The following is a 22,349-nucleotide window of genomic DNA, read 5'->3' as shown; positions in this document are numbered from 1 at the left end:
GGAAAAAATAACATAAAGCGTTGCAGACGTTTAGGGGCGGCGAGAAGGGCAAGTGACTGGCTTGTTTTTCGCTCCAGAATGATCGGTTTCGGTCGAACAGTGTACCCTGCTCGAAGTGTGGGCTCCGGTGTCTCACACAAGCGGATGGCTCGGATTGTGTTCGATTCCTAGGCGTGTTGCATCAGAAGCAAAGTGGCCAGACACTCTGCCTGCCTCAGAATCTACGCACGTAGTAATTTAGAGCTACGGTACGTGCTGAAGATGTGGGACCAATTCGTAGGAAGTTGGGAGCTCAATGCTCACTTTCGACGCAGTGACACAATGTATCACAAAAGTAAAAGAAAAATGACGCGCGCACGAGCAAGAAAGAGTGTCCCACGTCGTTGCCTGGGCACGCCCCAGGTAATGTCTATATTGCAATCACCTAGGGTACAAAATTAAGGGCTCTCTTCCAGTAGGTTGTTGTTACTGCTCTCCGATTCTTGAGAATCAGCCGTCCACTCTTGGAGATTACCTTCGTCAGGGAGTGCTTTGCTCGTCGATGGCCCTGAGGAAACAACAAAAATTGTCCACGCTTATTTTTATCTCAGTCGATCGCGGAGGCTTCGCATAGAGGCGCTTTTGCGTCTCCTTTAATATCTGCTTGGCAATGGCAACACAATAAAGAACATGCGCTTAATGTGTGGTGTCGGTTGTTAAAGGGACACTGAGGAGAACCCTATGAAATTTTTTTTTTGTTAGCAATATCTGATAGTTCGGCATTTCATGGCTTTGTTGACGCTTGTCCGGGAGCGAAAGATGCATTTATTTCAAAGAAATTTGGATTCGAAGTTGAAAATTTTTTTCCCGCCGCTCCGATTCAAACTCGAGAACTCTTATGACGACACGGAGAACTCTTATGACGACACAGAATGGAGTGACGTGAAACGTGACGTAAACGGAGTCTCCGTGAATTCTTGCAGGTAGCGGTGCGGTGCGCAACCTTCCTTTGCAAGCCTCAGAGATTCGTGATATCCATGAAGTAAGGAAAATTCCTCCATGGTGGCGCCTCTTGTTCTAGGAAGTCATCACGCTTGTACTTGCGAGATTGGCCTGTGGCGGCGATACCTGTATTTTGGTTCTTGCTATTTTCTACATTACAAGAGCTTTGTTTTCAGGAAGAGTGGCGTTTTTGTGATCAGGAGCTGGTATTCTATGGATACAAGCCAACTTCAATTTCTCCTCAGTGTCCCTTTAAGTTACATGACCACTGTTTCAACGTTCATCGCTCAAAACGAGGAAAGAGGAACGCCTTCAACAATAATGTGAATAAAAGTTAGGATGCTAATTTGACCGGCGCATTGCAGCGATGACTGTGGTGTAGGTACTGTCAAGTGCGAGTGGGCGATTTTCCTTTTTGCTCCCCTCTCTCACTCTCTGTGTCAGAACTACAACGCACTTTGCGAGCTTCCAGCATTCCTGTTCAAAGTTTCCGGTCAAATGCGTCCTCGCAACAACCCGCACATCAAACGAAAATTAACAAAAAAAAAATGAGCCAACTGGTTATGATTCTGATGAACACGTGCTCTTGGGTTATATATTTGCTTCGGCACGTCGTTCACGCGGGAGCGCCACGAGCCGGTATGCACAATCGCAGCGGAGGAGCAGACACGCGAACATCTTCACTAAATGTTCCTCTCTTGCTTGTGCAGAATAAGGAACTGCTGACAAGGGATAAACAAAGAAGAGCAGAGCAGACAAGCATAAGAACGCAAAGGCGATGGCACAGTAGCACACTGCAAAGGAGCTTGCCTGCCTTGCCTCAACAATGTGAATTGTTTTACTGTATTCCCACCTTTGTGTTTTTGAGTGAGTAGTGAGTGAGTGTGAGTGAGTGAAAGTGAGCGAATGTGAGTGAGTGAATGAGTGAGCGACCGAGCGAGCGAGAGTGAGTGAGAGCGAGAGTGAGTGAGTGAGAGAGAGTGAGTTATTGAGTGAATGAGAGTGAGCGAGTGAATAAGAGTGAGTTAGTGAGTGAGAGTGAGTGAGTGAGAGTGAGTGAGTGAGTGAGTGAGTGAGCGAGTGAGTGAGAGTGAGTGAGCGAGTGAATGAGAGTTAGTGAGTGAGAGTGAGTGAGTGAGAGTGAGTGTGCGTGCGTGCGCGGCTGTTCTGCTTTTCTTTATAATTACAGCTTGTCAGCCGTTGCTAAGAAGAAATAAAAACTACAGCTGTTAATGCGCCCATGTCCATGCATTTTTTTCTCTTGTAGTACATATAGCCAAAAAGTAACGCTGGAGGGCAGTGTATGCAGGGCCAGCAAAGAGAAATGCAAAAAAACACAACAGCAAACTCCAGTGCTTTCTAGCCGTCTGGCGGTCAAGCACAAAAGTCTTGAGCGGCTCTGATGACGTGCTTTACAGTCGAAACACCATTTATCAACGGTTCCTCTGGAAATGAAGCCATTGTACTTGTGTACAACTCTTGTTTTCAGCTACTGGTTTTTGAGTCGTTGCAACAGCGCGCCGAAATTCGCACAGCGCTTGCGTGAGCAGTAGCCACCTCGCGCTCACCTATAGCTAATCTTTCTGGCGTTTCAGTATTCGAAGTTCGACAAAAAAAAAGAGGCCGGAGAAAATAAAGTCCTTAGGCTTTCATATTACGCTGTACAAATCTTCAAATGAAAACCTTCATGTATCATCCACGGTTTAAGAATACTAGTCATTATTCTGGACAAAAACCGTCAATGTAACTGCACTATCGACACTGCTTACGAGAAAAACAGCAACAATGACACTGCGTCGCTTGTATTTTCGCGTAAAGCATCGGCTTGCCTTATGTGTGCCGCACGGCAGCCGTGCTTCATAGTGTAACAAACAGGAGCGCACAGGAACTGCATTTGGCGTATGCTTGGAGTAAAACAATGAAGCCGGAGTAACATTTTGCACCTGGAGCAGTGCATACTGAACAACACGAGAAATACGGGAGTTTTGGTGGCTGCAGGCACCATAATTTCTAATGAAATTACGGTTGGGAAAGGAAATCACATTTCCTTCATTCTATGCGCTTTCTTTTTTTGCTACCAGATCCTTTATTGTCCAGCTGTGCCAATATTGTAGGCCGAGAATATGCTGTCGCATTTAAGAATGGGCCTTCAGCTTTGTGCAGTACATATAAATGGAAGAGGATGCCCTCCACTTGAGAAGGAATGGCCTTTTTTCTCTCCTGCAGTCAGAATGGATTAAAATCAAATTCGACACGTGTTTACAGCAAAAAAAAAAAATTGCTTTTTGCGAGTAGACGAGTGCAGGAGACGAATACTCCAACCTGGTATCGGTGACATTGTGGAAGCACTGTCCAACGCAAACATTTCTTTCTTCGGCTCCTTGTTGTCGCCATCCTTGCTCTGGTCTTCACCTGCGGGAAAAACATAGCTAATTAAACTCGGACACACAAAAAAATACTAGGATCAACCTGAAATGCAAAAACAGACAGAAATTAATGTCAAAAATAAATTCGCTTGAACGCATAACCAGGCACATGTAAAACGCTGCCTGTAAAACGAAAAGAGATTTCCGTGTCATTTCACTATACAACACCCGCCGAATGCACAAGTGAATAAAAAATATATGTCCGCCTCCCTACCCTGTAATCATTTCTTCTATGTCTTTAAAAAAAAAAATATCAGTCGCTGCGTGTACGCCCTGGGTCAGGAGTTTGCGAGACAGGCGATTCGCTGAAAAGGCTTCCGTACAGCATTAGCGCGCAGTCGTAAATTACAGGCAATCCGCCGTGTTCACGCGCTAAAGCACAGGCTGCACGCTTTGATTTCAGGGTGCATATGCAATGACTGGGGCGAAATTAACCTTTTTCGCGACTCGCGTAGCCCCGTAAACTTTTGGCGCCGCGTGTTCATACAAGCCCGTTCTCATAAAAGTCGACATCTTCTTTTAAATTGAGTTTTCGAAAGCGAAGTGCACTTATACTGATTTAAATGTGCTACTTAATACGTCATGCCTAATGGTAAACACTTGTTCCTTGTTTTCGTGAAAACAATTTTTTTTGTCTCTTTTATTACCTCGGCCGACTGTGTACGACTTTCTTTCCTAGTCACCATAACCGCGTTCAGCCTATCGATTTCATTTATTTATTTATTTTCAATACTGCCAGTCTCAGCTGAGACCATAGCAGGTGGGCGAACGACAATGAGGAACATGATAAATTCAAGCAGTGTACTAGTGAATTACATGACAGGAAATCAAACAAAGGTCAACGTAAAGGGACAAGCAAAGTAAAAAAAATAAAACGTAAACGTTAGGAAAAAACATCTTGGATTACGAGGTCAAGTATACACACATGTATTTAAAAAAAAATACATGTCTAGGAGTTACGTGTAAGCTTTCAATGAGAAATTCAGCGAAATATCAGCAAACGGTAGCACGAGAGCGAGAGTGAGAGAAAAAGAGAGGAAAAAGAGAAGCTTCATTCACAATTAATTAACAGTTGCGTTATTGATTAATTGATATGGATTCTATCCGTGACGTGAACTGAGATAATGTATCTGCAGTAATGACTGAGTGATCAAGGCGATTCCATTCTCTGATTACGAGAGGGAAGTAAGAATACATGAACGTGTTGTTATGACATGAGTATTCTGTTATAACGCGTGAGTGTTCATGCCTCGACGAACGAGACTGTGAAAAAGATATGTATTTTGATAAGTCTATCTTGTAGTAGCTCTGAATCAAGAGAAATAAAGATCTTAGTGTTGCTTGTTGCGCTCTGAATGACGGTGTCGCTAAACCCGAAATAGCCGCGAGGTTAGTTGGTGAATCAGTGCGCCTATATTTGTTATGAATAAACCTCAATGCTTTACGTTGTACTTTCTCCAGTTCTGTTACATTAGTCACTGAATGGGGGAACCAAACTCCTTCAGCGTACTCTAAAACCGGACGAACGAAAGAAGTATATGCGAGTAGCTCAGTCAACGTGGGTGCGGGGCGCAGACATCTTCGGAGAAAAAACAGCTTGCGTAATGCATGCCTTGGAGGTTACGTTAGCAATGTGCGCGTCCCATCTTAGGTCAGAGGTTAGTGTGATGACCAAGTATTTATATTGGTAAAATTTCGTCAGTATTGTGCCATTAACAAAGTACGGAAAGTCATAAGGTCGCTTTTTTATTGTTACCGTCATGCAAACTGATTTAGTCGTGTTTATCGTCATTTGCCATGTTTTGCACCATTCAATTAGCTTGTTCAATGAATTGCCGAGTAAAATATGATCTTAGTAGCTGTTAATTATTTTATAGATACTGCAGTCATCGGCAAAAAGCTTGATGTTAGAATCAATATTGTTGGTTATGTCGTTAATGAAAATTAAAAATAACAGCGGTCGCAACACGGATCCTTGGGGGACGCCTGATGTGACGGGCACTGTCGCAGATTTCATGTGCTGAAAGAGTGCAAATTGTGTCCGGTTCGATAAATAATCTGTAATCCAATATAATATTTCCTCTTCCCCGATGAAACCTCGTAATGTTCCTATTAATTTGCTGTGGCTGACGCGATCAAATGCTTTAGAAAGGTCCAATAATATAATGTCAGTCTGGCTACAGTTATTGATGGTAAATGCGAGATCATGCACAATCTCTGTAAGTTGCGTGATGGTTGATAGCCCATGACGGAACCCGTGTTGGTTTGACGATAAAAGGTTACGAGTATCAAGAAAGTTAGTAAGGTGCTTAAGAATGATATGCTCGAACATCTTGCAAGCAGCGCTGGTGAGAGATATTGGTCTGCAATTGGAAGGTAATGTGGTATCTCCCGTTTTGTGAATTGGTATGATTTTTGCCTACTTCCCGTCGTCGAGTAAAGATGCTGTCAAGAGGGATTTACAAAATATCAGGCTCAAATATCTGCTGCACCGTTCTGCGCATCGATTCAGGAAATTGTTTGGAATATCGCCTGGTCCGGATGAATTTTTGGGGCCAAGCGCGAGTAATAGATTCAAAATGCCTGCGTCTGATATGATTAAAGGATCGATGCATGGTGTTTGACTGCTATAAAAGTGTGGGAGAAATCTGTCATCTTTTGTGAAGTTTGAGTGAAAAAAGTTTTGTACGCGTTAGCACTGTTAGCTCTTTCCTCTGGAGTCAAGTCCGCGATGACATATTTTTAGTTGGGCGGAAACAGTACCAAAATCTATGCGGGCTGTTTGTCAGAAAGTTAGGTAGTGTTACATGCTTCTTAGATTTAGAAGGACATGAGCCATGTTTATTGACAGAATTATGAAATATTAGCATACCGTGAACTGTACTACTGTCACTGAACGTCTTTCGGATTAAAACCTTCAGGGCTTAGACACTGTCCTCAATGTCTTTTTCCTTGTCTTGGTGGCTAAACGTTGCGATATATTTCACACGTGAGTTGCCGGTGTGATGCCATCAGCGATGCCACTTTTTATGACATCCTTGCCTCTGAAGTGCCATAAATGAATGAGCCCTTCTTCATTGAAAAGCCTCAGGCTCTTCTGTCAGCTCTTTTTTTTTTTTCAGTGGGCTGGCGTCTCAATGCGGCATCCCTGGCAGTGACCTCGTTGACAGCGCTGCTGCTTGGTCTGCTCATAAAGAGGCGCAGACCGCCTAGATGCCACTGTCATTGACTTGCGGCCACAAGTCTGTCTTCTTGCCCGCAGCCTGACTTTGGCCGCGTGTGGTGTGTCATCTTGCTGCCTTCACAACCTATAGGCCCTTCCTAAGGACTATGCCGGTCACCTGGCCACTTTCACCTCGATGAGACTTTGCTGGGCCGTCTGTCGCTGGAGTCATCTTTACGAATGCCTTTTTCGAACTTGCTTGGCGTGGCTGGCGATCCGTTGTGCGAAGTAGTAGTGAAAACATGCTTACTGACTGGAAATGAAGTCCCCCAAGAGTGCGAGTTCTATGAAAGCATATCACATCCCTGGGCCGGTCCTCGCTTCGAAGTTAAGGCCTGACACTGAGCATTGAAGACCACTATATGTCGTCTAGACGCTTGACCAATATCTGCTCCGAAGGTCCTGGGACTCTGGCTTCATCGATCAATGGCTCAGAAAGCTACGCGACATCTTCTGCAGCTCTTGATGTCTACAGGTATAACCGACCGTTTTTAGTATGCCATGGGTGTGTATGCGCCCTTTAGCGTGGCAGCTGTATCCTGTCTATGCTCCGTTTCTCACTTCCTTTTTATCCTTTCTCCTCTTCTGTGTATGGAGCAGCGAACCCGACCTGAGCCAACACCTCTAGAGAATTTCCTAAGCCCGGTTAGCCCCCCCCCCCCCCCCCCGCCATTTTCTTTATCCTCTCTCTCCTCTCTTTCTCGATGAATGAAATTATGAAATAAAAACGAGGTGTAAGCCTGGTCAGAAGCGTCTGGCAAAGGCGAGATTTGGCTAACATATGAAGATAAGAAAACTTCCCATAACCCAATAGAAAGAGGCGGAGAAGAAGAGGAAAAGTTTTTCTGTTTACTTTTTATGTTACAACTCCCGTGACTTGATTGCGACGTGCCGTGTTTTCAGTTTGTGTGCCATAGCTTCCTAGCAGTGATTATCGAGCGTTGCATGAATTGCTCTCAGTGGCACTGAGCACGAACTTCGGAATTATACAGGAGTGTTCGTCCTATGATCGTGATACTGCCCCTGGAGTCCAGTCTTAAAAGATTGCGCAAGCCGCTGCTCCGCTGACACGTGATACACTTGCCGTGTGGCACACACTCTTCAATTCTATCTTTCTTGGGCATCATTTTCAATTATGAGGCAACTGTGGAATATTGTGTAAGATGCTGTTATGAACATATTGATAGAAATGGCCTAACCTTTCGATGCGTAGCAAAACTTGCTACTGCGCTCGCACCGATTGGCTAAGACTACCATAGAAAACCAATGGGGTGCGTTTTTGGCAATAGATAGCAGAAAACTACAAGCGTCTCGAGGCGGGATCTGCGGTGTTGCTATGGTGAAATCTTATGATATGCGAAAAAAAATTGCGTTCATAGACGCTTAAAATACGCTTGTCCAGAATTTCTGGCCATGTCACCGCACAAAGCTATGGTTCGTAAGTTTTTTCCCAGGCGACGGAAGTGGAGGCGAGATGTAATTGATGTTAACTGATGAATATAAATCATTTACGCGCACATATTCTGCGTTTCTTTCCACTCTCCCTCATCGTGAACTCCTGAAATCGGGGAATGCTGAGTCAATTTTTGGCTGGAATAAAAGTATCAGAATTGAAAAAAAAAAAACATTTCCATTACACTGAAAATACAAGGGATTGAGCTGAATTACGGCGCAGCGGTCATTTCTCTCCAAACACGTAGCGCCCACTGCTGTTTCAATAATTTGTGACATTGTCTAAAAATCATTCGACGACGGACACCGGCTTTTTTGCGACGCGGGCTCCTTATAGCGCTATCGCGACAAGTTAAAACGTCACCGCCTGGCTGCGCCCTCGTTGACCACTCAAACGTGCCTTGCCAAGCATTCCAGATCGCCTTGTGCACGGCGCATTCTCGACTCACGTCGGGTCAATGCGTATTTCGTAACCTGCGCGTAGAACAGCCCACCTTTGCGGCCGGTCTGGTCGTTCTGCGACAAGCGCAGACCATCCAGGACCTTCTCGAAGGCGATGGCGATGAGCTGCTTGAGCCTGGTCACGTCTTTGAGCGGCGCCAGCTCCTTGGGCACCGGCGGCAGCTCTTCGTCGGACTGGCTCGCGTGCAGCAGGTGGCAGATGGCCGCCTCCACCTTCTCCTCCCAACCCTGACGGGGAGCGACACAACCAACCGAGGTGCGACGATGACCACAACACAGCTGCGTTAAGCGCGCTGCGCTGGGACAACATTTTGAACCTCGCAATCTCTTCGTGCCTCATGTTTTTTGACCTTATAACTTCAAATACAATCGTTTTCGTTGATTTGTTGGGTTATCTTAAAGGTTTTCAAAAAGTAACGTTTTTGCACAGCCACTCGAATTATCTTTCTTAACTATTCATTTCAGTCGCCGCGGTGGCTGAGTGGTTATGGCGCTCGGCTGCTGGCCCGAAAGACGCGGGTTCGATCCCGGCCGCGGTGGTCGAATTTCGATGGAGGCGGAATTCTAGACGCCCGTGTGCTGTACGATGTCAGTGCACGATAAAGAACTCCAGGTGGTCGAAATTTCCGGAGCCCTTCACTACGGCGTCTCTCATAGCCTGAGTCGCTTTGGGACGTTAAACTCACATAAACCAAATCTAACTATTCATTCCGAAAAGTGGCACTACGGAGTTAAATTTTCTGAATTAGTTTTTTTTTACCCCTTTGTGCGCTTCGTATGCATTGAATAAACTTTGAAAGTACGAACTTTGAACTCTACATGAATGATAAGTACTGGACCAAGGCGACTCGTACGCAAAACAAGCGCCGTTTCCCCTAGCCTATAACTGTGCCATCGGTGTGAACTCAGTGACTTTGTTTGAAGCGATTATTTCGGACACTGCATGTAGCAGCGTCGGAAAAGATAAGTGGTTGAAAGCGCTTAGGTTATGCTTCGTTAGTATAAGCAGCTTATCGCGAAGTGCGCACCCTCTGCCCCGCCTTACTTCTGCTCGTGTGTTTCATTGTTTGCTGCACGTGGCTTTCGCGTCCACGCGGAATCTCGCGCAGCACTTTTTTGATTGCACCTGAGTCATCGCCCCTTTATTTGCGTCTCATCTAGGATGACACTTTAGGGGTATTTACTGCAAACCGAAGCAAGTTGCTAACGCAGTTGTGTACGGAAGCTGGCCAGCATTGGCGCATCAAGAGTGTGGCTGACCAGACTGCTGCTACTCAATACGTGGCCGACCCTGTATACAAGCAGTGTAGTTCCCTAATCTCCCTAATCTCTCTGAACCCCTTTACCACGAGCCAAACAATTATAGGCCCCCCACGGGAAAAAAAAAGGTTTCTGGTTACCCACTGGCCAGTGATGCCGAAAATCCTTAAATTAACCTTTTTCTACCATTTACCTACTTTTGTTAGCTAAACGAAGCGTCAAAGCCTGCGAACCACAGATTAGCCGTCTCCGCGCCTCACTTCGCTCATCAGCAGAAACAGACTACAAGCTCAAGTTGCACTTGCAAGTTATGCAATGCCTTTTTATATTTTATTCTTCTGCATGAGAAGCTGAATGCGCTTCTTATCGGGAGAAAAGAAACGCTGGCTCCAGTCCATTAAAATGTAGCCTTACCTCAGTGATAGATGCTTCCAGGTCGACATGAAAGATGTCTTGTAAAATCTTATGGTCTTCGGGACTCATTTGCGTTTTAAGCTTCAGTAGCAAAACCAGTAGTTGACTAGCCGAACCGAGCTTGGACAGCATGCTTTGGTATTCATTTGTTATCTCTACTGCATGTTTGCCTAGGGACAAAAGCTGAAAAGAAAGACGGAAACAGCGGCATAGTAAACATGCCACACAAAAGACACCATTTTATTTCGGCCCTGGCATTTTTGCGCTTCTTTTAACGTCTTGAAAGTAGCGCTCATGCGCACTGCGGCTAAACCAGAGACGATAGGACGTCTGCAGTGCAAGGCTTTGTGAGCGCCATTGTAAGAAGGCGCGATTACAAAAAAAAAAAAAATAAAGTGAACACAGCATCACTTCCTTCTTCAGATATGCGACGCCACACAACATGGTGGTGGTGGTAGTGGTTTTATTAAAAATAATAGTAAAAAGGAAGGAAAAGATTTTTGCTTGCCCCGGCATCTGCCATCGATACTGAAGCACCTGAGCTGGGGCAGCGGAAATAAAGGACAGCAGGCAGAATGGAGAAATGAAATGAAAGAGGTGAGGGGACAGGAATAGAGGACAGTGGGAGAAGTAATATGTACAAACTATTTACACAATAAGAAATGTGTCCAGGTTGCCACACAACATGATCAAAATAATTCTCACCTCTCTCTGTGTAACTTCCAGCAAGGAGTCAAAATTGTTCAGAGGCGTAGGAGTCTTGTCCTTAAGCTTGGTAAGAACACACTTTTGTACAACTCGAAACTGAGCTGCTCTTTGGCTGAGTAGTTCTTCAACTTCTAGTGCCTCCTGTCGTATCTGCAATCATGAATAAAAGCATGACATTAGAAACCCGGTTGCAGCTGACTAGTCACAAAGGACACCACAAAACAAGTGTCAACTATCGCTCTCATTAATCCTTCGTTCCAGAGAGAGCGGACGAGTGGAAGTTTTTTTTTCTTTTTTTTTTTCATGACGCACACAACCTTTGTTGTCCTCGTCTAACTTAAGCGCGCTCAGATCTGGCCCGACGCATCGGGAAACTGAAAAAAAAAAATGAAAAAAAAAACTCGACATGTAATGCGAACAGCCAAAGCAAACCCACCTTGAAATAGTCGTCGATGATGGAAAAATACTCCTGCAGCGGTAAACTTGAGCCGTAACTGCACTTGAGTGATTCGTCATTCGCGGAGCGCTTATAATACTGGTGTAGTCTCCTCAAAAGCTCCAACACAGGAATCCAGAGGGCGGCGAAGTTGTCACTTTGTATCCTGTACTTTTCTGGAAAAGGAAAAAAAAAACGCGCAGACATGACAGAAGAGAAAAGCACTGCAAGTTTGCATTGTAAACCCAGGAAGTGCCATGCGTTAGCGCGAAAATGAAATGAGTCTCAATCACACTTACGGGACGATTTAGATACCAAGATGCTAGCTTGAGGTCCGTGAAGAAATTGTATGCCGATGGTCTGCGACGTAATATCACAGGTGAAATCTGAAAATGCGAATTCCTTCATGAAGGGACCATACACCGGCCAAGTACGCCAGATTAAATGGCTTCGACTCAGTTTTGAGGCGCGCCAACGACTCGTCCGAGTGAGGGCCCACTAACCTGGAAATAGCTCGTTAGACGGTACAGACGGTTTGTTGGTTTCAATGGTCAACTTGTGCTCGTACATTCTTTCAGCCACGCATGGACGCGCTACGAGCGCAAGCGGCAAATGCATGGACGCTTGCACCACCTGCGATGCCCCTGGAGAAAGGGCAAGGTGAGTGGAGAAACAAAAATACCGTCAGAGGAATTAGTTTTCTCAATTTGAAGTGGTGTCAAAGACCGGCAGGGTGACAGTAAAACGTTCCAAAAACTGCCACTGAGGAAAAAGGAAACGCGAAACGGACAGGCGCAGACGTGAGACACATTTCTAGGTCTGTATTCCTTCGTACTGCCTGCTCTCGAGCTGTTTGAGCGAGTTGCATTAGTGGACCAGCTACTCCAAGAGCTTTGCTAAGGCACATTGGACGCCTTCCAGACAAACGGTACCCGCTCAAAAGCTCACGCCGGTTATATAATTGGAGCCAAGCTCCAGGCTAGCGATGACATAGCTACAAGTGACAGGATTGGCGCATTTAAAATTAGCGACACCTCAGCCGTTTATAAAATCTGCAATGCAGGCATGAAACTGCACTGCGCAAAAAAAAACTGTGCCCGTGTACTTAAACAACGTATTATGCACCATAGCACCACTACTATATTGCTTGAAAGCAGTTGTTTGCAACGTGGCAAGCAATAACCATTAACCAAGTGGAACCACCAATCAACTAAACATTGCGCTTCGATAATACTGCACTGCCAGGAGATGCAGCGGAAACTAGGAGGTGCAGTACAATTATTACTCGAACTGATGTGATCATAACAGGACCTTTTATCATCGACACAATCACTCACGGGCTAAGAAAACGCTTTCTAAACCCCCGAAACTAGCACGTATGTTCAAATTAAATCTCAAAATAGTCTGCTGGTTCATCTATAAAGATCAAATGAAAAGAAACGCGAACGATGGGGCGACAGGCTTTAACGTGGTTTATGACCGTCAATCCCGCCCCACATTACGTCAGACCGAGTGTAGCGCATACGACAGCATGCGTTTATTATCGCGACACTCAAGCGACGACATTAGGCTACCTAATTCGTGCTTTTAATCTCCGAGCGCCACTCGGACTTGTTACTATCGCTTTTCGCTGGCCCTGTGGCTCATTTAGCGGAATAGAGCGCGCGCGTATGCAGCCGATGGCGACGTCTGCTGCGCAGCAGAACACCTCCCAAGAGCCGAAAAAAGCCACAGCAAGTATATAATTGCGCAACGCGGAACGCGCTGTCAACACCTGATGAATAGAGGAAGCAGATGCGTCTGGCGTCTGCCGACGAGCAGAGACGGTGCTTTCCAATGTAGTAATCGTCGCCTTAGATCGTTGCGTTACTGCGTGGCGACACAGTGATGCTATCTGGGGAGCCGTTTTGGCAATCGCCAAAGAATAAATACACCAAACCTGTCGCAACCAGTCGAGCGCACAGCCAAACCAAATGTCATCTTGTATACGCAGCGTTCAAGTTGAAATTAAGTGGCTTTGTGAGCCTGTGAATGAGCTGTCGAGGAACAGACGCGTTTACCATTGAACACTGACCTAGCTTCATTTGTCTGGGCAGCACTGAACTAAGATTTTTAGTGATCACGACTATTGCCGCCTAGAAAACAAAAAATTAAGACGTGCATTTTACTCACTGCATGCAGGTCGAAGTCGTTACGCGAAACGGATACATTAAATAAGCTCGGTTAAACAGTAGCTGTCTTTTTTTTTAATCGGTTAAACGGTAGATGTCTTTTTTTTTTTACAAACAGTCTTTCTGTCGAGAGCAAACTGTTTCGAGTTGAAAGTTTCTGCAGTCCAGCCACATCTTCGAATTAATTTGGCTTCACTGCAAAAGAAAACGATAATAAAGAGCGAGAACGAGATGAAAATGATTAACGTTGAACAATTATAGCCTTAAATTTTGTAAAGTTGTACGCGCTAATGTCGACGAATAAAATAAGTTGAATGCATTGAGCCAATCAGTGGCATTTTTGTGGCCATATCGCTGCACTGAATGTCCGCCTGGTTAAATGGTAGAGGCTCCAAGGTCTTCCCGAGCGACCAATGATTAATTTAACTGCCACCTGCCACGGTGGGCAGTTGCTCACTATCCGGTGGGCAGGTTGTGACGACGCCGCAAAGTCACGTGACCTAGGTGGCGCACCTGTCTCCTAAGTCGCCCTCCACCTGCGAGAGCCATGCCGGTGATCTCTCGCTCACAACGCCACGCCGACAACGCCGACAACGCAGACACCAGATTTTCTGGCGAACGGGGCCTTTAACGCTATCGCGTTAATATCATCACGCAGTGAACAAGCGTTCTGCGCTGCTGCGAAAAAAGACCAAAAGAGCAAATTTTAGAGCTAAATGTTCCTTCTTAAGCCCTGATAACATGTTAGTGGCATTCAGCAACAGCGTACGTTATGAGTCCATAGCTCGGTACTTTATGCTTAGATGAACGCTCAACACAGTGCGAATTTTCCTCCAACGGATACATGAAGACACACCGGATGAACTTTGGTAGAGCGCGACCACTTTGAGGTCGAGGGAACTTGGCAACATAGGCCCCGCCTGCTTCACCGTAAATGCCATCTGGTGGTGATCCAGCAGACTTGTGAGGGTGACGTCGCCGTTCAAGGCAACCAGCGGCTTGGCAACGTCAACCATGATGCGCACATCGTGCAGCGGTGTGGGGGATTCGAGATGAACCTGCGAGAAGCACTTCGTGAATTTTTCTTTCGCAAAAAGAGAGTCGGCTACCTGAGAGGTTATATCTCTTAAGGACAGGGTTAACTGGAGAGACATGGGAGAGGCCTTTGCCGTGCAGCGGGCGTAGTCAGGCTGACGATGATGACGTCGTGGGGGACCGTAGGTTTAGTAGTGGCAAGCAAAATTCTTTGATCGTATCCTGCCATCTTGCTATGGATTGTGTAGTCAACGTTATCAACCAGTTAAGTCGAATGCAGGAAACGGGCTTCTCGTCGTGACCTCCAGTTATCCCTGACCTGCGACAATCAAGGCCGTCACGATCCCCGAGAAACCCGAAGCCTAATCCCTTCGCCGGATTACCTGCCATTCCAGACCCCGTTTCCGTTAATTCCGTATTAATTCCTTCACTATGTATTCTCTACTCTATACGACATTCGTCCTTTCCGCTAACGCTGCAGCTATCGTTTTACCTCCCATCACTCACTGTATTATCCTTAGTTTCATTATAAGCTTCCTCAACAGCCACCCCTTAACAGTGATTACTGGCAGTGCACACTGGGTACGTTATTATATTTTATCTTTCGAACAATGCCTGTAAACTGCTGCTCGTCACCTCGGAATGTCTGCTGAATGCTCTGCGGGCCAGACTTACTCACCAGGTAATTTATAATTTGCTGATATAATCCGGATTTCCGGTGATTACTCGTCCAAGTAAACAAACTCGCTCACTATTTCGACCTCACTACTCATCCTAACTCTGGCTCTTCCACCCGACTGTTTAACTATGCTAGGGTCTCCTCCATAATCATCAATCTTTTCGCCATACTTTCCAATAACTGTCCTAATCACGTAACTATGTTTAATTGTCATCGTTCATTTGGCAGCAATAAAACAAGTTTTCTTTTGAAAAAGAGCTCCTCGTCAAATAAAATTGGCACTGTATGAAAATGTGCTGAGTGCTCAATTTCAAACAGTTTTGGACATGAACAATATGAGCGTCGAATTAATAATAAACTCGAGCAAACGTAACGACAGCTTTCTTTTTCATGTCGGCGCTTTAAAGACCGAGAAAAAAAAAACAGCCACCTCTCATAACGCGTCGAAAATGTAAGTTGATTTATCGGTATGAATGCAGTGCATTTATTTAATAAAGCTTCGTGAACAAGTGACGCAGGTTGCGCTTCCGCGTGCGCTCACTTATACCGCCAATCATATATATTTGGCGCGTCTATCACGATCACCCATCCTTCTTCCTCCTGCAACTACACACCTCTGATTTAGTTCCCCGAAATGTGTCACAACAACTCATGGTCGAACAAAAGCGAGACAGCTAAAGCAAATAGTGCAAAAAAAGAAAGCGATCGGAAGTTGCGCCCTATGCACTCTCGTCCCCATGCCTCGAGTCCCATTGTAAAACAAAGAGTCGACTATGTTCTCCGCGAGCATAGCAGGGAAAGCTAGGTTCAGAGGCTCGACGCATACACAGGCTGTCATGACGGCACCAATCGGCGGGCGACAGATTCCATTCGATGTGCTCAGCTATGCAGGCGCGCTGGCAGCGCCTATACCTTGCGATTGAGGCATGCGGCGAGCAATAAAAGGCACGTGGAGGAGCGCGCGACGGTAGTTTTCAGAAGCTTACAAAACGCAGTCGGCAGCGCGCGAAGCTATGCAAGCCCCCCTGCTCACATGTCTTGGACGGTGTTTTGCATACGCCAGCCTCGCGGCCTATGCGCCGCTGCGAGAACATCACACACGCATACAGCCCCCACTCTTTTCCTTTGGAAAGTTTGCACAGATAGAAGCGTTTCGCAAATTTCCCGGTCGCAATTGCGACGGCGGGGAAATTCGCAGTAGGCGCGTTCCGAAGCGCCTCCACTGGCGCGAAAGTCAGTGAACTCTGCGCGGCGCGTTTTACGGCAGAGGCACAATGCGCGCGCACAAGGGCCGTTCGCCGCGCGCGGGGGCGTCGAGAGAGGCGTCGGCCGCGGGATTAGGCAAAAAGGAGACAGAGAGGGAGAGGGGGGGGGGGGGGGGTGCGCACACTGAGCGGATCCGAAGTCGCACTCGCTGGAGTGCCGGCGCAGTGCATTGCGAAAGCCTAGCAGAGCGGAATGAAGCTGCTCGCGAGCAGCGGCACTTTATAACGCGTCGACGGAAACGCCGATTTTGCCGCCCTCCCCCTTCTTTGCACCGCTCACACCCTGGACGTAGTCAGACGGCGTTTCTTTTAGGCACAGCGCGGCTCCCTTTAGTTTGCCCCCTTTCTTTGTTGCGACTTGGATCCCTGTGAAACCTTTCGTTGGGGCGCATCCTAAGGCCTCACGGGGAGGTAGCGGATAAGGCTGACTGCGCGCGCCCTTTTGCTATAACAGGCGAGAACTCTTTGTTCGCACGAGTCAAATGAGCCGAGGAAGGAGCAGGCGTACGAAAAGTGAAATTTTTGACAGACCGCTCTCGGCGGCGGAAAGAATCTCGCGCATGAATCAGGACGCCCTTTGCGCAACGGAAGCAGGTTTCGAAACACGCGGCCACATATTTCGTTCGGGACGCGTGCTGTATGCAAATGAGCTGTGTAGATCACGCAGGAGGACGCCACTTTTCGCAGGAAACGCGCTGTCCTAAAAGCAGAATCAAACGTAGTGAGTGTTCGAGTCTTATCTTTCCTTCAGCGGTTCAGAACAACCCGCTGCGAGAAGAATCTAAACGCTGCTGTGAGTTGTATACAAAGCCCTCGAATTCGAGGTGAGAACGTTTTTCAAAATACAGACGGCGTCTAAAAAAAATCACGAAAATCAAACCAAGGGCACATAACTAGAATTAACTAACTAGCTATAACTAGTTATAGCTAACTGTAACTATAATAGCGGTATTGTCACTCACCTTTACTATTAGCGCTGGGATAAAAGCGTTGCCGTCCTCCGTTAGTGCAACGTTTTCATCAGACTGGAACAGAATGGGAATAGTAAGGTGACAATTTTCTTCTGTGATCATTTCAACACGTTCAAGGCACATTAAGAAATATACCGCCCAACAACACGAAAAGAAGTCGCGAGAAGAAAGAAAAAAAAGATAGTACTCACGCAAGGAACCTCGGACATGGGACCAGCGAACACTTTGACCTTAAGGTCGGTCTCCGTCTTTTTGCGTCCGGGAAAAACTGAAAGAGAAAAGGAAAGCCAGTTTCATCCACTCAAATCAATCAATGAAGCTCACAGCATGCGAAATTCAATGTTGCCGTTGTTTACAGAACTTTTCGCTGACATACCACGGAATTGACCGCGATGCGAATAAGGCCAAGCCGAAGCTGTGAAGCCCCGGGCGCTTGGGAGCGCGTAAGCGGTTACGGGACTCTTGGCCTGCGCATTCATTTCACGCAAGAGCGTGCACCGAAGAACGCACATCAGCTCCCATCAGGGTCTCTCCTTTTCAGTCATCATCACCACTAGCAACCACGTTGCAGCCACTGCCAGAGAAAGGCTTCCCGATTGCTCTCCAGTTAGTTCTGCCCTTCGCCAGCCGCAGCACTGACCCTACAAATTTCGTAATCTCTCTCAGCCACCACTCCACTCTCTGCTGTGCTGTGCCGCGCTTTGCTTTCTTTCGATTCCACGCTGTCGCGCTAAAAGACCATCGGAATTTGTTTAGGGATAAGTAGTTTAAGGATAAGCTAAGTAGTTTGGTTTGCCGCTTATTGAAGCCCCCAGTCTCTTGACCACAGACACTCAGGACCCAAAAGTCCATCCACTGAGACTCTGGCTGAAAGAGAAGTCGCTGGAATAAATAATTGTCTTTCTTTTGCTCTCTCTTTCTCGATAACAGATAATTAAAGAAATACAGAGAAAGGGAGAGACAGCCAGCAGATAAAGGGAAGGCATGGAGGTATGCTGCACTGCTTAGTGCAAGTTCTGATGATAGAGTTTTGAGGGTACTGGGGTACGAGACCTGAAAAAAAAAACAAAAACAAAAAAAGCAAATGCTCATCTGCATAGCCTCAAGGGTTCCGTTAATGCCCTTGAGGACTGATTCCTGCCAAAGCAAAGGATGTGATGACAGTTGGGAAGCCGGAACGTGTGGCGGTTATCCACAGAGATTTTTAGCGGCTCGGGCTGCATACGGTTGCAGCTGCGGACACGTCAGGGAACGCCAAGTCTGGACTCACCCTCGCCGCTGGACTTGATGGCGCTCTCCAGCCTGCTCAGTTCTTGCTCCACTTCCCTGAGCGAATATTCGCGGCTCTCCGGAGGAGTGGCCACGCTGAGGCACGGGTCCGTCCCCAGGTAGCTGCAGCTGAGCTGGCCCTGCTCCGAGAGCCTCACAATGGCCCCCTGCATGCTCCTGCAGACGTGGCGGATATGAGGAACCCGATACTCAGAAAGGCTGCTATCATTTTTCGTATTCATACCCCTATCGTACGTCTTTTGCGACCTGTACAATTGCAACCGCAAATGTTCTAAGCCTTCAATCCGGCCAGAATATTTGCAAACAAACCAACTAGGTCGGATTAAACGCATTCTACCATTGGAAGCCAGACCTGGAAAGAGGGCAGCATTGCGTTGTCAAGCCAGCATGGTAAAGAACTGCCTTCACCCAAAATAGCCGAGAAAAACACTGGGCCTTTCTTGAAGCATCCATGACCGCACATGCTTGACCCTTCCCTTAGAAAAAGTGCCAAATCCCCGCAGGGTCTTAACGCGACCACCGGCATGCTGATACCGTCCTGAGAATACTGGACCTTGGTGGACAGTCATACTCGTGCGCTGCGGCTGAGTACGTCATACGTGATTCAGGCCCAGAACGCTGTCACACCGAAAACAAGTCAAACGATATCGGTGTGGAGACCCCATGATAGCTTTTAGCCGCCAAGAAACCGTATTGTCTTGCCCAAGCTGACTGCGCCCCTGAGGCCCCTTTCCCTCAGACATCTTTTCCGTTCAAACTTTATTCACAAGACGCAAAGCTTTCAAATGCTTAAAAGTGGACACGTAGATGCTTGACAGCTTCATAGATTTCCTAAGGATTTCCGGAATCACTATCTTGTAAGCATCATTACCTTCGGTCATTGGTGGCAACCGCAGTTACAAGCCAGGAAGTACTAAGACGGCTACAATGGTTGTTCCTTCAGGGACTGTAGATCCACAATTATTACCCCCTAAAAGAGAAAACAGTACTCCCCAGACACTAACTGCCAAGGGACACCACCAGCACGTGCTAACCGTTTGTCGCAAGGACTGAGTGGTGCAGTTAGCCCCATTCAAGCGAACAGCGCACCGAGGGCAGTGCCTTTGAACCATAGTGCTCTCAAAGCAGCAAATTCGCAGCGGCAGCTTCGCCAAATGCGCCCTCTCCCCAGCAGCTCGGGGCGCTGCATGCACACCTTTCATCAGGCGAGGTGCGCGGTGGCCTCGCGCTTCACGCCGTGCAAAACAAACCGCGCGGGAAGCGCTCCACGCGGCGTCGGAAAACAAGCGCACGTGTTTGCGCTCGTTGAAGCGAGCGAGGCCATGTCGGCGCACAGGGCAGCGCTCGCAAGTACACGCACGTGGCTCTGGGTTCTATCGCCACTCTGGCAGCGCCACTTGAGATGAAAGTGGCTCATCACTTGCGGGTTCTAGTTTTTTAACTCGTGCTTCAAAGCACCTTCCTTGTTTTCACGCATTTCTGGTCTCACACGCCTTGGTGCACTAAGTTGGTCCAAACTTTTGCAGCCACTCGGCGCCAAAATATTTAATCCCCCCCGGGAGAGAAGCTCAGGGCCAGAGTGGTTCCCGGAACACCGAGCAGCAAAAGCCGCCGACGGGAACCGCGCACCGCGTTGGTTGTTATCGTCTAAGCTCGTCGGCTGAGGGATTTTTAAGCTTAAGATCCTCATGGGCCCCGCACTTCAAGGATTTTGAGCAGTACTTTAGAAAACTGTGAGCTTATATCGTGTCCGTCTACCAAGCAAAAGTCTATGCGAGAAACCTGACGATCCGCGAGCCGCTGAGCGTGGCTGTTACTACGGAGGTTCATAGTTGCGCCTGTCAGGAGAAACTGCTGCAGTTGTGCCAGTGTTCACTGCAGGCTCATCAAAGTTATCTAAGACAGGGCCACCGAACAGTGCACAATTGGTGGCGCCCAGTGGTAGAAGAACATTTCTTTTGTGCAAAGTTGCGTGCGAATTGAGGCAGCTTTAATCAGATTATTAGGCCATGGCTCTCAACACGCGCGATGCAGGCGCCATTGCCATGACGACGGTTTGTTTTGTCCAGGAATCCCATACTTCCTGGCGAAAAACCACGTGACTTCCGACAGACTTTCTGCAATGCAGCTCGGAGAGCTGGGGCCTCTCCTATCTATTCTTTCCTCCATGTCGTCAAGTAACCCGGTGCGGGGGCAACGACGCCTACAGACCACGCGACGCAATCTACACCGGTGCCATCATTGCCGCAGCGCCTTCACCCTCTTCCACTGTGCCAGGGAACATGTCAGGAACACACGTGACGAAATATAATCACGAAGCATTTTACAGAATATCGGGTAGATTATCTCACACCCCTCCCTTGAATGAATTCAAGGGAGGGGACAGGCAGACGGGAACCCGGGACTGGTGGGCAAGAATCCGGGACATGGGGTGGTTTCGGGTTTGATCCCTGGGCCAGGGCGAATTTTTTTTCAACTGCAAAGTTTCTGAGAAAGCTGTATAACTTTCCTTTGTAGCCGACTGGCTCTGCTCAGATGTACTTCTTAATCAAGTTGTTCTTTACTTCAATTTGTACGTTCAGTTTATTCTTTCTATTATGTTCCTGCATGTACGTTTCTTGCCCTACCCTGCCAAAATCCCGGAAACGGGATTCCAGTAATAAAAAATTAACAGGGACACATAATTACCCTATCTGTTGGCAACGCGATAGCATTAGAAACTGTTGATGCCTTCGCCGGAAGTGGCGTCACTTCCGGTATGGTGACATCACTTGTTTCAAACCAGTGGTCGAATTTTATGACCAAGGACACGTTTTTTTGTCGATGCGGCTTTTGATTTTATCTCGTTAATAAATGGATAAATAAGTGCTCGTCCGTTCTCGCTCGACTGCATTCACTCTTGCCGGGAATCTTTGACTGCAAGCTTCTCGGCACTGCAGCCTTGAGGAAAAGCGCATCTGCCTTTACATCATCCACTGGGCGATGGGAATGTTTTTGTCATGTATTTCTATTATTTTGCCCTTTATGCCTTCGCTATAAAGCGGTTTTCACGGGCTTCGTTGAATTCCACGTCTAGGTGCACGTGTTCGCGCTCTCCGCGCTTAAAAAATGAGACATGAAAATCCACCTCAATGCACACAGCTTACGTCTGCTCCGCACGCTTCACGTTATTGCGGAAGAGCCAAACAAGGCATGCAGGCAGAAGGATTCAGTGTGTGTGAGCGAGGATGACAAAATTAAAAACTCCTCGTGTCTCAATTTTTACCTATTACTAATTTATACTCTTTCTTTTCTGCGGCTAAATGTTCTATCATGTCCTGTTAAACCACCCGTATGCTTCAAAATGTGCTGAACTTGTCGCTGCTATGCGCTTTAATTGTGAAGGGAATTAAAAATAAACGCACTGTTAGCATTTTTACAACTATTTTCCGTATAAGTGTCAAGCACGAAGGGGTCATATGCCGTCTACTACTGTCCGAAACAGAGGTGCGCAAATAAACAAAGTACATTTGAACACTGCTACAGGGTGATGTCCACATAAAAAAAATGTTCACTTGCTGTGAATTAATGCCTCAC

At 47.0% G+C, this 22,349-nt stretch overlaps 1 protein-coding gene across 1 annotated transcript in view; it reads right to left on the bottom strand.

The window, feature by feature from the left end:
• Positions 1 to 392: 392 nt before the first annotated feature.
• The window catches only part of BBS9 (Bardet-Biedl syndrome 9), a 38,676-nt gene continuing 16,719 nt past the window's right edge, over positions 393 to 22,349 (bottom strand). Inside the window, exons 11-22 of the mRNA XM_077666815.1 lie at positions 18,754 to 18,929; positions 17,675 to 17,751; positions 17,475 to 17,537; positions 14,390 to 14,591; positions 11,866 to 12,006; positions 11,662 to 11,748; positions 11,363 to 11,538; positions 10,924 to 11,076; positions 10,219 to 10,401; positions 8,577 to 8,772; positions 3,304 to 3,393; positions 393 to 547 (exon numbers count right to left, since the gene is read on the bottom strand). Coding sequence (XP_077522941.1) covers positions 438 to 547; positions 3,304 to 3,393; positions 8,577 to 8,772; positions 10,219 to 10,401; positions 10,924 to 11,076; positions 11,363 to 11,538; positions 11,662 to 11,748; positions 11,866 to 12,006; positions 14,390 to 14,591; positions 17,475 to 17,537; positions 17,675 to 17,751; positions 18,754 to 18,929 — 1,654 coding nt within the window. The 3' untranslated portion in view covers positions 393 to 437. The remainder of the gene's footprint in view (positions 548 to 3,303; positions 3,394 to 8,576; positions 8,773 to 10,218; positions 10,402 to 10,923; positions 11,077 to 11,362; positions 11,539 to 11,661; positions 11,749 to 11,865; positions 12,007 to 14,389; positions 14,592 to 17,474; positions 17,538 to 17,674; positions 17,752 to 18,753; positions 18,930 to 22,349) is intronic.

Source organism: Amblyomma americanum, chromosome 1, assembly GCF_052857255.1.
Source record: "Amblyomma americanum isolate KBUSLIRL-KWMA chromosome 1, ASM5285725v1, whole genome shotgun sequence".
NCBI classification, from domain to species: Eukaryota; Metazoa; Arthropoda; class Arachnida; order Ixodida; family Ixodidae; genus Amblyomma; species Amblyomma americanum.
Note: the sequence above shows the minus strand (reverse complement) of the source record. Positions and strands in the feature narration are given on the sequence as shown.